Source organism: Marmota marmota, unplaced genomic scaffold (assembly GCF_001458135.2).
Source record: "Marmota marmota marmota unplaced genomic scaffold, marMar, whole genome shotgun sequence".
Classification (NCBI taxonomy): Eukaryota; Metazoa; Chordata; class Mammalia; order Rodentia; family Sciuridae; genus Marmota; species Marmota marmota.
The window spans coordinates 4,482,279-4,497,154 of NW_025999862.1; the positions used below are offsets into that span (position 1 = coordinate 4,482,279).

At 38.1% G+C, this 14,876-nt stretch overlaps 3 protein-coding genes across 15 annotated transcripts in view; 2 read left to right on the forward strand and 1 right to left on the reverse strand.

Annotated features, from left to right (window-relative positions):
* Positions 1-2,716, forward strand: part of Rufy2 (RUN and FYVE domain containing 2) — a 43,031-nt gene extending 40,315 nt beyond the window's left edge. For 3 of the 5 annotated variants that reach the window (XM_015500570.2, XM_048809974.1, XM_048809971.1), the window contains 2 exons: positions 238-315; positions 414-2,716. In XM_015500570.2, the coding sequence (XP_015356056.1) occupies positions 238-315; positions 414-557 (222 nt within the window). In that variant the 3' untranslated portion in view covers positions 558-2,716. Of the gene's footprint in view, positions 1-237; positions 328-413 lie in introns of those variants that run through there. The other 2 variants (XR_007349997.1, XM_048809989.1) reach the window with 2 other exon arrangements.
* Hnrnph3 (heterogeneous nuclear ribonucleoprotein H3) lies at positions 1,442-12,589 on the reverse strand. Of its 8 annotated transcripts, none has more exons than XM_015500576.2 (8): positions 12,407-12,589; positions 7,124-7,258; positions 6,462-6,600; positions 5,824-5,936; positions 5,238-5,324; positions 4,905-5,020; positions 3,647-3,782; positions 1,442-3,370 (listed from the first exon to the last, which is right to left on the reverse strand). In XM_015500576.2, exons 2-8 carry the CDS (start codon positions 7,233-7,235, stop codon positions 3,267-3,269), a joined length of 807 nt encoding a protein of 268 aa, XP_015356062.1. In that variant the 5' UTR covers positions 7,236-7,258; positions 12,407-12,589; the 3' UTR covers positions 1,442-3,266. The 8 variants fall into 8 exon arrangements, with proteins under 8 accessions (XP_015356062.1, XP_015356060.1, XP_015356057.1 ...); XM_015500574.2 differs by having other exon boundaries at positions 5,797-5,936; XM_015500571.2 differs by having other exon boundaries at positions 5,752-5,936; positions 12,407-12,588.
* Pbld (phenazine biosynthesis like protein domain containing) overlaps positions 11,745-14,876 on the forward strand; it is a 56,022-nt gene continuing 52,890 nt past the window's right edge. The window contains exon 1 of one of the 2 annotated variants that reach the window (XM_048810041.1): positions 11,745-11,880. The gene's annotated coding sequence lies outside the window, so the exon portion shown is untranslated. The remainder of the gene's footprint in view (positions 11,881-14,876) is intronic. The other variant, XM_048810050.1, reaches the window with a different exon arrangement.

Below are 14,876 nucleotides of genomic sequence, written 5' to 3' on the forward strand. Positions count from 1 at the left end.
TTGAGGCTAGTTCAGGTCACTTAGTGAGACCCTGTCTAAAAAAGGAAGGAAAAAAAAGGCTGGATGTATGTAGCTTAATGGTGAAGAACCCTGGGTTCACTCCCTCATACCCCAAACCAAAACCACACCCAAAAACTTATCAGACCCTTATTTCTCCCTTTACATGTCTGATACTATAAAATGTCCTTGGGCAAAAAAAATTCCACGTAAATTTTTCATACTTTTCTTTCCTACCAGGGACTGGTCTGGCTCAAAGACAAAGAAGCAACACATTGTAAGCTTTGTGAAAAGGAATTCTCACTCTCTAAGAGAAAGGTAAGAGAGGTAGGAAATGAGTCCAAAAACTCTTGGTGCAAAAATGGCTTCTCATTTTATTCATCAAATTTTTTTTTCTCTGATTTTTCATTTAATAGCACCATTGTAGAAACTGTGGGGAGATTTTCTGCAATGCCTGTTCTGACAATGAACTGCCTTTGCCTTCTTCACCAAAGCCAGTAAGAGTCTGTGATTCCTGTCACGCACTGCTCATTCAGAGATGCTCATCTAACTTGCCATAAGATTGCAGAACTAAATCCTTACCTATGAAAGTTTCTGCAATGAATGCATACAAGGTATCCAGACATAAGCAGCCTTTAGTCAGTATTGGTACCAGTTTATCTTCTACATATTTAACTCATGGGAATTATTAAGTTGTATCATTTGGTATTTACTCATTGTTACATTTCCAACAGCATGTTTTAAAATAACTTTAATTATTACATGGAATAATCATGGAACCCTTCACTTCATTTAAAGGCCAGATATAACAGCTCAAACACATTTGCCTTATCTTGTAAAAAGGCCTTCTTAAAAATTAAGGCTTCAGATTGTTTTCTTCTTGAATTCTGTCAAGTTGGTATTTGATGGTGCCTGTAATTCTCTTAATGCACTTTAAAGCTTCCCTACTCTCAGAGAAAGAGACTGGAAATGCACAAACTTTTTAGAAGTATTCTCTAACTCAACAGAATTATTATTTTGGTAGAATTCCATATTCACCTGTATTTTCCCTCCCTTTTCCCCCTCTTTGCAGTAGAAAAGGTCAGTATTTTATCCTACAAGATTATCTTTCCATCTTTTCTAAACAACCATTGTGCTTGCTGATACTTTTTCGGAGTGATTTGGTATTTACAATTTACTTCTAATCTTGAAAGGAACTTCCTCTTAAGTTATTTGCAGATGTTCTTGCGTGTGGTTACCCCCTTCCCCCAAACATGAAAACATAAACCTGCACCATGGGGGAAAATGTGTATTAATATGGAATTACATGTTTAAACTTTACCACTGATGACACAGAATTGAGAGTTCATGCAGACACAATCAACCTTAACACTAAGTTATATTGTTTATACCATACCAAGAATTTAATATGAAGTTGCCTGTGTATAAGAAAACAAACTCCTACTGACACTATTTCCTTTTTTATTAATCTAATTTTCAGCCATGCACTTTCAAAAACTACATAGAAACTTTACATTCCTAAGAACATTACACTGAATGATCAATCAAATGCCTTCCTGACCCCCAAGTACTTTTATCTGGTAGGCTCTTTTCCATGTGACCATCTCCTTTAAAATTTAACTAAATTGCCAAAGAAAGGAACCAATGTTTTAGCTGGGCGTGGTGGCACACGTCTGTAATCCCAGCAGCTTGGGAGGCTGAGACAGGAGGATCTTGAATTTAAAACCAGCCTCAGCATAGGTGAGGAGCTAAGCAGTTCAGTGAGACCCTGTCTCTAATAAAATACAAAATTGGGCTGGGGATGTGGCTCAGTGGTTAAATGCCTCTAATCCCTGGTACCCCCCACCCAAAAGAAACCAATGTTTTATTTGAAGATCTATTTTCTCCAGAACCCATAAATTCTAGTCAGTTTTTGAGGTTGGTTAGTTAGTCTGTGTGTGTATGTGGTACATGGACTGAACCCAGGGGCTTTCTTCCACTGAGCTACATCCCCAATCCTTTTTATTTTTTCTTTTGAGACAGGGTCGCACCAAGTTGCTGAGGCTGGCCTCGAACTTGTGATCCTCCTGCCTCAGCCTTCTGAGCTGCTGGGATTATAGGTGTGTGCTACCACACCCAGTTTAAATGGTCTTTCTTGAATACTGACAGATATGTACTTGAGATAGAATTATATTCTTGAACCATTTTGTACTGATGGGATAAATTAACATTTTTATGACTGCTGAAAAGGAGTAAGCATAAATGAAAGTTTTCAAACAGGTTTTTAAAAATTATGTGCTTGGAACGAATTTTAAAATGTAATTTAAGTTGCTTAAATTCCAAGGCAGTTTCCACTCGATAAATAAACCAGGATTTTTAGTCACCCTTTAAAATTTCAACATTCAAAACTCATTTTACTATTAATTTGGGCTTTTTTGGGGGAAGCAGCTTTAATGACAATAATACAACTTGCTCATTCAGTTTTGGCTTACTTTAAAACCATTTATACTTTAGATTTTTGTGTTCCATTACAAAACTTTCACAATTCTTTCTTTTTGATCATGAACCTACTGCACTTTTGTTTTCAAAATACATTTCGTATACCATTCCCTTACCTAGCCAGTACTACCACAATGATGCGATCATGGTGCCAAGGAATTGCGATTGTAATTCTTCTAACCTGTAATGTTTTAAAAATAAAATGTGAATTTTATAAATCAAATAAAGATTTGAACAATTAGCCTGCTTTATAAACGCAGTTTTCGTTTCTAACTTTATACTGTCACTGCTTAAAGATTTTAAGAACACAGTTCTAGGAAAATAAAGTACATGGCTTTTAAAAATAGGTTTGAGCCTTAATATTTAAGTAGCTAATTAAAGTAAGCTGGGCATAGGCACTAATGACTGGGGGTATAGCTGGGGATAAAGCTCAGTGGTATAGTACATGTTTAATATGCACAGAGTCCAATCCTTGATACAAAGAAAAAAAAGAAGAAAATTGAATCATTGCCAAAGGTCAAAAAGTTCCAAATATAAATGCCACAACACTTCCTTTTCTAACACCAAAAACCCTTCTCCTTTGGAGTCACTTTAAATTTTAATCAGTCTAGATATTATATGCAGTGCTTTCTACCAATATGGGTTGTAATTAGTAACCAACACAAAGCATTCTAGGACAAACGCCACATGATTATCTCCCACATTGACATTTATTACATTAATAANAAAAAAAAAAAAAAGTAAGTTTGAGATCAATTGCCAACAAGCCAATAGTGCTTATCTTTAAAACTTCACATACCCATTCCATCTCTGCCGTAGCCTCCCATTCCAGAACCTCCCATTCCAGAGCCACCTCCAGGGGTAGAATTCAAGAAGAGTTCAATGTACCGATGTTCTTTAAGAAAAAAGGTTAAGAGTAATATGAGAGGAACGATGGATCAAATTTTTCAATAAAAGCTTTAGCAAGTCAATTAAAATATGTATCAATGCTTCGGTAAATCGCCTAAGGAAGCCATTAAAGTATAAACTTTATTACGGACTGAATACTTTGACTGTACCAAGCGCCATCTACACAGATCCTAATACCTCTTCTACTTATTTCAATAAATAAGACTTTTATAAACGAGTGCACATCTAGGAAACAAAATAGCATGCCGAGGACACCACTTACGCATGTTATTTTTATCTTTAGACATGGCAGCTACTGCATCTTCATGTGTCACAAACTCTACATCTGCTTCTCCTGTTGCTCTGCCATCAGCTCCAATATCAATATGAACTCGAATTGGATTTAGTGGTGAGAAGAACTAAATCAAAGAAAACATTTATTTTTAAATTCCAATTATCAAAAGTAAATTACCAACAGCTTAACTTTTTCCTCATCCACTGAAATAAACCCTTCAACTGCTCAATCAACCAGAAGGTCTACAAACATGAATATGACTACATTCTTATTAAAAAAAAAAGTGCAATCAAGACCAAAGCCCAAACAGGTATTTTTTAAAAACCTCACACTGTACTATCGAGTAGAACAAAGTCAAGAAATCATTTCAAGGGCTGTAGATGTCAGCACACTAGTATAGTGCTTACCTAAGTGTATATAAGGCCCTGGGTTTAATCCCACCACCACCAAATAAAAACAGAGAGAAAATCCAAAACCCCCCCCAAAGATTTCAAAATTGCTGAAATTTAACAGTTCATGTGAGAAGTATAAAATATTTATAGAGAAAACAGCATACACCATGATTCAGAACAATGGGTTTGATAAACCTGCCAACAATACATGAATATCCCTAAAATGTACCATTTAGTTCTAATTCCAAGTTTATATTAAACTTATCTTTAAAGGTACTTGGAACTTAGGCCAATTGGTTCCCAGTAAGATCTAGAGCAAACTTTTGCTTTACTAACCAGATCAAGTATATTGGGCTTTGAAGACCATTAGGTCTGTCATACGGGTTAATGAATGGGTGGAAGTGACTAGATTTTGCCCATGGGCTGCAGTTTGCTTATCCTCTAACCAATCTGAAACCAACAAATTTCAAGTCAGTGACAGCAGCAGGATTTATCTACCCTAGAAAGCCAAATCAAGCCACTAAAACTTTTACATATTTGCTCTTTCAAAATATGACACAACAAAAGAAATTATCTATTCACAAGTCTATATCAAACAGTTTTTCACTATTAACTGGATTTGGATCCCACTTAGGTCAGCAAAAAAAATGACACAATATCAACCACTAAATATGGGACAGATGTGAGGGAATGAACCCAGGGCCTTATGATAATTCATTAACAGAATACTACTGAGCTACATCCCCAGCACCAATCTTGATATTGTCATTAATAAAGATAAAGGGGGGGGGGAAGAGTGCTTTAAAATTAAGATACCAAGTATAAAACCACAAATGATCACCAAAATTACTCACATTAGCAATATCATTTTCAGTTGCACGAAAAGGCAACCCTCTCATATGTACAAAATGACCACCATGAAAACCTGAACTCGCATCACCAGCTCCACCATAGCCATGACCTCCCATACCTAGAAAATAATTTTGTCAACATTATAAACCATTATGGATATATGTAGGAAAGTATATATATATATATACACACACACACTATACAAAAGGTATAAAGCCCATGAAGGAAAGCACTGAAATATACCTGATTAATTTCTTTTATACGAGTCACTGATGTTACCACAGGAAGCTTACAAATACTAAAAAATTTACTCCCAAATGAAAATACTATTTTACCTCTTCCATCTCTCATTCTGTCATCAAAGCCATCATTTCCATAGCCATAATTATTATAGCCACCATAGTCATCAAAACCTCCATAGCCTGTGTAATTTAATGAGAAATTACATGAATATCATTCTGAGATAAATATATAAATACACATCTTGTAGTAAGCAGTCTATTTAACTTCTTGATCATTATGAGTTTGCAATCCAAGTTAGTGTGTATAAAAAAGGCAGTTAACAATATAAGCTTAAAACCTCAAAATTCAGACATGTAAGCTAAATTACATCCTGATACCCAGAAGAAAACATACCAATCATCTTCATTTTAACTTCTATGTAATTTTTCCAGGTGCTAATATGTGCACCAATCAAATCCCAGATCTGACCATGGGAATACGTACTTTCACAAACAGGTTTTAAAACCTAGTAGGTACTGAAATTACCGCCATTTCTATATTTCTTGACAAAGTGTCAGGAACATTAAGAAAATGACAACAGAACCTTTGTTCATTAGATACACATACCACCATCATATCCATCACCTCCTCGTCGCATTCTGTCATACATACTTCCACGCCCAGCTCCATAATAACCACCTCTTCCTCCTATTGGTCTATCATATGGTCCCGGTCGCTGTCCCAGCAATCTTCTTGGTGGGTCATAAAATCCTTTGATTTCACTCCTGCTACTTCTGAAGATCTCAATATACCTATTTAAAAATGTTTTTAAGGTACAGGTTTCAGCATAAATGTATTAGAGTAAATTAGATATTGGGCAAAATGCAGCAAGTTTTCTACATCTAGATACATAACCCAATTTAAATTGCCTAAATACACCATAAGTTAACAGTTTTTACACCTACAAACTTAAATAATCAAATATGTGTAAGTTTTACATAGACAAATGAGTCATTTGAAAGCAATTCATAAAATATGAATATATTTTTAGTTTGTTTCCTTTAGTACATGATAGGTGTTTAAGAAAAATAGGTGATTATACAAAAGCATTCATCAACAACATCCTACAGAGAAATGGAAACAATCTAATTTTAATTTAAACAAACTATTAGAATAATTCCCCACCCAAATCTGTAGTTTCCAAGTTAAATTTAGGTAATTATCAATTCTTTTAAAACTTCCCCGAAAATGTTATGGTTACCCCCCCATTTAAGCAATAGTGACCCACAACCCCCAAAAATAAAAATTTAACACCATCCCAAACTCTCCATCCCCACCTGTGCCCTATTCTTTCCTTGTGTTTCCCCAGAGCATTTTCTGCTATCTCCTTTGAAGCAAACTGCACGAAGGCCTCCCCTGTGCTTCTCCCCTGGTAGTCCATCGTCAATGTTATCCCATTTGGCACGATTTCCAACCCTTTAACCCAAGGACAAATAACCCCATCAAGGGGAACAGTGTTAAAGGCTGAAACATTCCCATCTGAATCAAATATTTAAAACAAGTCTAAACAAAACAAAACAAAACAAAACAAAAAAGCTTAGTTTCCCATCACCCCATAATACAAATGGAATATTTTTTTCAAATATTGGAATAAATAAAAATTTGTGACCACTGTCTTTTTAAATTATATACTCTAAAAACCCACCTATATTACATGAAAAAAGGTACAAAATTTATGCTCCATATGCTAATTCATGGTTCTTTCATCACACAAAATTATTCTCAATTAACTGCACTGCACATCAATTAGTTTTTACATATTCTATACATTCTGTATTGACTATTAACTGGAGCACATTTCATATTTTACGATATACCATAATCATCACAAACTTTAAACAAAGTTCCAAAATCAAATGTTTTACAAATTAAAAACTGAATAACATAATAAAAATATAAAATTAAAATACTACTAAACTTTGACTAATACTAGAGGTACCTTGAAAGAACTGAACTATTTCCTCTTTGCTGCAACCAAATGGCAGTCCACGTAGTCGTACTGTCCCATCACTAGCGTCATTTGGACCATTATGTTTCATAACCCAATCCATCTCAATACCGTTTGATTTAAATGCTATAAAAAATAAACAAGCACATAAAGCAGTAAATCAAAATACACTCTTGTCAAGAGGTACTGAAGAAACACCTCTCAGAGGTATCACAACAGGAAATGTAACATAAGACTTTAAAGTGACTCCTATGACAATGCCAGGATACAATGGTACATCACTTTCTATTGTGGGGTAGGGTTTAGGCAATGAAATCTGACCCCTCCAACCAAAAAGTTCTGAACTTCTTAGAATCAACCAATTATCACACACTACTTAAATAAGAAGCAAAAAAAAAAAAACACCCTGCATAATTCTACTACCAGAATCTTCAAAACTTTCTTGATTGTGTTATCTTAATGCCAACTCTAGCCTTTTTTTTTCTCTTTCACATTTTCACTTTTCAAATTTTATTATTCACCGGAAGAAAATTTCTTTAAAACTTGATTTGGATATTGTATATAGTATTACTATCCATTCATAGTGAGGTCCAAATAAAAAAATGCAATAAACACTTCATGCTGGAAAAAACTTTAGCTCAAGCTTTTTAGATTAACTACTAATTTTGAACACATCAAACTGTTTAAGGGGATAAGTTTAAAAGAATATTTAAGTAACAATTAGACTGAGTTTTAAACCTGATGTAAGAGGCTACTCAAAACAAATGCCTCTAAACAGTACCCGTGTTTTTGAAGAAAATGCCTCTAAACAGTACCCGTGTTTTTGGGAAGTCACTAAAGACAGCATATAACCAATATACTCACTGCCTTAAATTTACAATCAATTCAGACTTAAACATGAATTTTAAATATTTTCACATTAAGGAAGTATAGAAAAAAGCACAGTGAGAAATCCCCCTACCTCTCCAAAATGAACCAGTACCCAGTTCCCTTCCCAGAGGCAAACAACCTTCCTTTAAAAATTCCAGAACATTTTCAAGGTTAATGCAGAAGTCCTCCAGCTGCAGAAACTTACCAGACCTTACAAATTTCACTAGGCAGCTGTAGGAATCCTACTCACCTGAATATTTCAAACCTTTCCCTCACCACCTCCTCCCCTGTAAACAAAACAATTTGTTCACTTGATTCCTTTATGCTTGAAGATTGTATTTTACACCAACAGCATTCACTAATGTTTAATCTCATATGGTTTAATTATCAGTATAACTATCAATACATCTACAAAGGGATAAATTTCTTTTTCCTATTATTAATGCATTAAAAAAAGTCAACGTAGCCAGGTGTGGTGCCATTCAACTGGGAATCCCAGCCACTTGGGAGGGAGGAAGGCAAGTTCTAGGCCAGCTTAGGCAACTGAACAAGACCCTGCCAATGGGGGGACAGGGCGACTGGGGATACAGATCACTGGGCCACTGTCCCAAGATTCAATCCCCATTAGCTCAACAAAAAAAGTGAATGCAGTAATCCTCAAAAGTGGTCATTAATCTCTACATATAAATCTTCGTCACTTTTCTTCTTAAATGATGGGATAGAACCTCCAGAGCCCCACTGAACTATTCCCCCAGCCCATTTTGTTTAGGCTAAAGGCCTAGTGCCACTCTAGAGAGAACAAAATAAAGATATCACACATTTTTAAAACTGACCTTACAACTAATTCTTAAGCACATAAATAACCAACATGAATTTATAAAAGAATAAATCCTGGGTCTGGATTTGGACATTGGTTAAAACCACTTAAATTTCTGAGCCCATTTAACCGTGAAATACAGCATCAGTACCTACAACTGTTACAAGAATCATGTAAAATGCTTGGTCTATTTCTTAGCAAGCATTCACTGGTGGCAATGGTTGGTGGATTCTAAGAGCTCAGTATACCAACTAGACAGACCACAAACAAAACCTCAAAGGACAGAAAACTATTCTGAGTCTTGAAAAGAAAAAAAAACAAAAACTGTTAAGTCTTTCCCAAGGTTAACAAAGGCTTTATAAAGTTTAATGCTGTCCCCGAGTAATCCTGTATGTTTGCAGGGGTGGGGAGTTAGATGTGATTTTCTTAAAAGCACCAACCTGAGGTGTGTGGGGTAGGGTGGGGGTGAGGCAGTGATAGAACACTTGTCTAGCATGCACAGGGCCCTGAGTTCAATCCCCAGAACCAAATAATAAGCAGAACTAACCTAAGAAATAAAAGTTTAAGATCCAAGATGGGGGAAAAGTGGAAAGGATCTAATATCATGTATTTCCTCACGAAAAATTTTAAGAACTTTGTCCAGTCAATCTAATTTGGCATGGAAAGATCTTAGTACAGTGTTTTTTTTCAGCTCTCAGCACACTTTCTTTTCAATGAAAAAACATTCATCACAAAAGATTTGTATTTCAGAAACAGAGAAAGGTGGAGATTCACTTAGTATTTCACAAGAAAATACTAGCAAACAAACTAATTTTTATTTTTGGATCAGAATTTTCCAAGATGATTCATATGAAACCAAGAGACGAAGTACTTTCAATTGGGGCAAAAATTTACCAGATTTGGAACATTAACTACAGAGTAACTTTCCATGTGAGTATAAAAGAGTATATATAAAGACAGCCTCACTCTAATATGCCTTCAGAGCCTTGTTCCAGTACCCATTCACAACTCAGGTCTAGAATTCTACTTACCAACAAGAAAAAATTCTAAAGGCATACAAAAGGCTCTAATATCTTAATAATGCTGTCAGAAACTAAACAGTTTACTAATGATTCAGATAATCCACCTCAATCTTTCTTTGGAAGGCCATGGCTAATCACTTCTTTACTTTATGAATTCCAAGTGTTAGCCAGGCATAGTAGGGTGTGAATAGATCCAGCTACTTGGGAGGCTGAGGCAGGAGTATGGCTTCAGCCCAGGAGTTCTGGGCAATGTAGAGAGATTTTATCTCAAAAAAGAAAAAACAAAACAAAACACCTAAGTGTTAGCACCAATTTAAAATGCCAGTTGAAATGAGGTTAACTTTATTTGGTTTTACACAAATACTTTAAAATTTCCCAACCTAAGCAAAAGTCACTAATAACCATATTTTGTATTCCACTTACATGACTGTCCAGAATATAAAAATCTACTACATAAGATTTGTGGTTATCCTGAGTCTTGAAAGGAGGGCAGGTGTCTAGTATATGGAATGAATGCTAATAAATGTGTCTTTTTTTGGAATGATAGAATATTCTAAAATTAGATTACAGTGGTAGTCTTACAATTGCTTATATACTAAAACCCATGAAAATACACTTCAAATGGGCAGCTGGTGGAATGTGAATTATATCCCAAAGGTGTTAAGAAGCATAACCAAACTACTGAAATATAAAAATCTCATAACATGGAGGCACACTGTCTTCTGAAGTATATGTAAGGATTTGATGCATCAGTCAATTATCAAAACAAGTTCATCAAAAGATAACACTGTTACTTAGCAAAGGCAATTAGATGGATTTCCAGATTATGATGCAGATGAAAAAGAGGGCAGAAAAAAGTCTAGTCTAATTCAATAAGGAAAGCTGTTGGTTATATCATATACATTATATGAAAGTCTGAGCTGTTTTTCAGTCCATTAAAAATCCGTTTCAAGGTAAGATTTCTGTACACTTTCTTTGATGATCTTCAGAAAGCATCAAAGAACATGGACAACAGGCAGGGTTTTTGTTTTTAAAGTTGGAAAGTATAGTTAGCAGACTTATTTATATAGTTTTATATGTATTACTGGAAACTCATTCTCAGGCCTTGCCTTTCTCTTCTGTACTGTCTTGAATGACACTCCTCTAAAGACCAAAACCAACCATCAAATAAAAACAAAACAATAAAATCATCCCACTCCACCACCATGTGACTAAGCTTACATTTGTCTAATAGGCTTATTTCCTAGTTCAAAATATCAGTATACTCTAGCACTAAAGAAAAAATATGCTTAGCTACCAAAAGAAAATAAACTTTATAAAGTATTTGACTTCCACAGCCTTAATGCTAAGAAAAGAAAAAAATCACAACTCGTGCAGACTTAATAATATTGAGCCAATTCTCTGCAGAAGCATACATACATTTTTGCCAATCACTGATTGCGTTTTAACAGCTGTTTCCCAAAAAGTAGAACCCCTCCTTAAAAACAAATTCTAACTCGTACGTGACAAATTACACAGAACCATTGCTAAACCACCCACCTCCACCCACGAATTTAAAAAGAGGTACCATGTAGTTCACCGGGCCCACACGACTTATTAAAATATATATGCCCGTTTCACAGTCCTATTTGATAAGTCACCCATTTTTCTGCTTACAAAATTACTCAAAGTCTTTATAAACGTTTAAGCGTGAGAAAAAAAATCCTTTGAAAAATGAGTACGTACTCTTTTCGAAGTTCCAAACCTGGAATATAAGGGCCGGCTAAGCGTCCTTTATTCCTCCCCGAAGACTTTCGTTTATCTAGCGGCCCTAGAGACCAGAGAACTAGGGAGAGTACTTCCCCCTCCCGTCCGGCAGCCAAGCCTGGCTTAAAAACCTTCGCCACCGGGCGGCGGAATTACAAAGGAGGCCGTCCGCCTCCTTTGTCCTGGATTTGGGAGTTGAGCGCCTTCGTCGCCATTGGCTTTCCTCCCCCAGCTCCAGCCTCTCTCATCTTGGGAATCTGCGTCAGAAGTCGCTCGCAGTCCCTCCAGCCCAGGTAACCCTGCCGAGACTGCAGAGGAAGGAGGCCGCGGTGGGAGGCCAGGCCCATCCGGCGCCATTTCCATCGGGAGCGCGCCCGGCAGCCCCGATCCTCCCCGCACCCAACTGCCCGGCCTTACCCTGCTCGCTTCACTGCCCCCCCTCATCCCTTCCAGGGAGCTAGACCACCCCCACACCCCCGCCTTCTAAATCAGTTTTCCGAAGATGGGGAACAAAAAGTAGAAAAAGCGGGGAAGGGCGGGAAGCCTAGGTGTCCGCGCCACCGTACCCAAAATGGCGGAGGCCAAGCCAGCAGAGAATGGGGGAAAATGCCCTCACTTCAGGTCTCGGCGTCGTCCACTGAATTCCACTTGAACAAGTCCTCCCCTCGGCAGGCCGCCCTCCTTGAAGTGGGAGATCGCCCGGGAAGCGCAGCGGGGCCGCCCCGGAGCGGCGACCTCCACACTTCCCCACCCCACCCCCCTCCCGGTCTCTTTCGTCCTTCTCCCGACTCCGCTTTCGATACCACCAGCCCAACCTACCCCCTTTTACTTCAGATACCCTGTCGAGCGATAGTAACGCCGACTCCTGTGCACGCGGGGCTCGGTCGTGAGGAGGGAAAAGTCGTTCGTCTCTCGTAGCGCTCCTAACAACGGTTTTTCCAACGGTCTTCTGCGGCGGCAACCGCTAAGGAAGCTGCGCAGCACAGCAACTGGCTGGGGGGGATGGGAGAGAGCGAGCGAGGAGGAGGGGGTGGAGCGAGGGCTACGAAGACGGGTCGCCTTGTTCTCGCGAGACCAGGCGGTTCCGCCTTAGCGCGGGGAAATGCGCTTGCGTACTGATGGGCTGATCAGCTGAGGCCGGGAAAGAGAAAAGCCGAGATTGATCCAGTTAGTGAAAGGCTGGCGGTATTCTGCGCCTTTCTTGTTTACCCTACAGCCATCAAATTCTCAGAAGCCACCTTTTTGCTCTTCGATAGGATGGGAGGTTGCAGAAGCAGCCCTTGCAATTAGCCTTGAAAGAACTGTGGTGTCGCGGATTGGAAAAGTTCTTCCTTGCTCCCGAGGCTCCACCGGGAACAAATCCTGTAAAGGCCCCGCCTTTACCCAGCGAGAAAAAGGCGCCACGTGGTTCATCCACCAAACACTGGGAGCACTTTCCTTATCCACCATGTTTGCATTCTGCGGTTAAAAGAAAAAAAAAAAAACCGAAAAGAAAATAGTGTTGCGGCTGCTAAGAAACAAAGTGTATACCAAGCCTGATTTCGGCTCTCCGGCTAACGTTTCTTTTCCCCTAACCACCACCACCACCAGCCGCCCCCTAGCGGGCCTTGTTCAGGTGTGCAGCACAGGCCCACATTGATCAGAACCGCGTAGGTTCTGATTGATTTCCTATTTACTCTTTTCTCTTTTCTCTCTATTAAAACCTAATTGACCAATCAGCGGCTCGTGGCTGTGGACTTCGACCCCCCCCACACACATTTTTTTTTTAAATCAGTGCATTGTACATATGGATGCATTTGTTATTACATATTCGTACTTGCACGCGATGTAACAACATTTACCCCCTCCCTCCCTACCTCCCACTTCTTGATATCATTCTTCTACTGATCTCCGTTTGATTTTTAGGAGCTATAGGGTTGTTTTCTAAATGGAGCTTTCCATTCTTGAAGATTGTTCTTAACAGCTAATAAATACTTTTTACTGTGCTGTCATGCCATCAACGTTCTCAATGACACATTATGCCCTTTTATTTTTTAAAGTTTCAAAACAAAAGTGAAATTCTATGGGAAAGGTGAAAGGCACTCCGGTAAAGAGATGAAAGCAAATAAGTATATGCATGTAACTAACCTTGAAAGTCCAGTCAAGAGATTTTGGATCTTGTATTACAGACTTGGGGAAGTCAGTGTTCGGAGTGTAGTCAGATGAACGATTTTCCCCCCTATGAGACCTTTAGTGTGTAATAAGGAGACAGGAAGCCAGTTACCTTGAAGTAATGGAAACTTCTATTTTATGGTTTATTATTATCTATTTTATGCGGTAGCGCAGGCCTGAATCCCAGCAGCTTGGCGGGCTATTAGGAGGATCGCGAGTTCAAAGCCAGACACCTCAAAAGCGAGGCACTAAGCAACTCATTGAGACCCTGTCTCTAAATAAAATACAAAATAGGGCTGGGATGTGGCTCAGTTCCCTTGAATTCAATCTTAGGTACCAAAAAAATTAAAAAAACAAAAAACAACAACAACAAAAAAACCCGACTAGTGCGGGGCATTAGGAATGGGCCAGGTCATGGTGCCCTACTGCCATTCTTCTTCTTCTTTTTTTTTTTTTTTTTAGCCCCACCACCACCATTTTTTAAAAAAAATTCTATTTAGAGAAAAGGTCTTGCTGAATTGTTTAGGGCCGGTAAATTGCTGAGGCTGGCTTTGAATTCGTGATCCTCCTGCTTCAGCCTGGGATTACAGGTGAGCTCCATCCATGCCAGGCCCCTACACCCATTCTTTAGTCCACCTTCTCAAATATTCCTTAGAGGGGAAGGGATAGTGTTATCATGCTTTAAAAAGATAAAAAAACAAAACGAGGATGTTGTAATATGCAATTCATTGTCTTTAAAGCCCTGAAAATTATTATTGTCATTCTACCAATGAGGTGCTTAGTTCCAGAGAAGTGAAAACTGCTGAATGACCAAGCTAAGATTGGAACCAAAAAGTTTTTACTCCAAGGGCCAGGGTCTAATGAAATTATTGGTGGTTACAAATAACTCATCTGTGCATTAATGGAACAGACCTAATTTTAGGCAAATTGAAGTTACTTTTCCTAAGGAACAATGGCTTTACCATCTCAGGAAACCTGAAGTAGTTCCAAGGTTATCTGTTGGAGACTTTTAAACAAGCCTAAAACTTGGTTGTCCTGGTTATCACTGACACTTTGCAGTACCCTTCTTTTTTATTTTTTACTGTACTAGGATCCCCCACCTGTTTTTTTTTTTTTTTTAAATGAACTAGAGATTGAA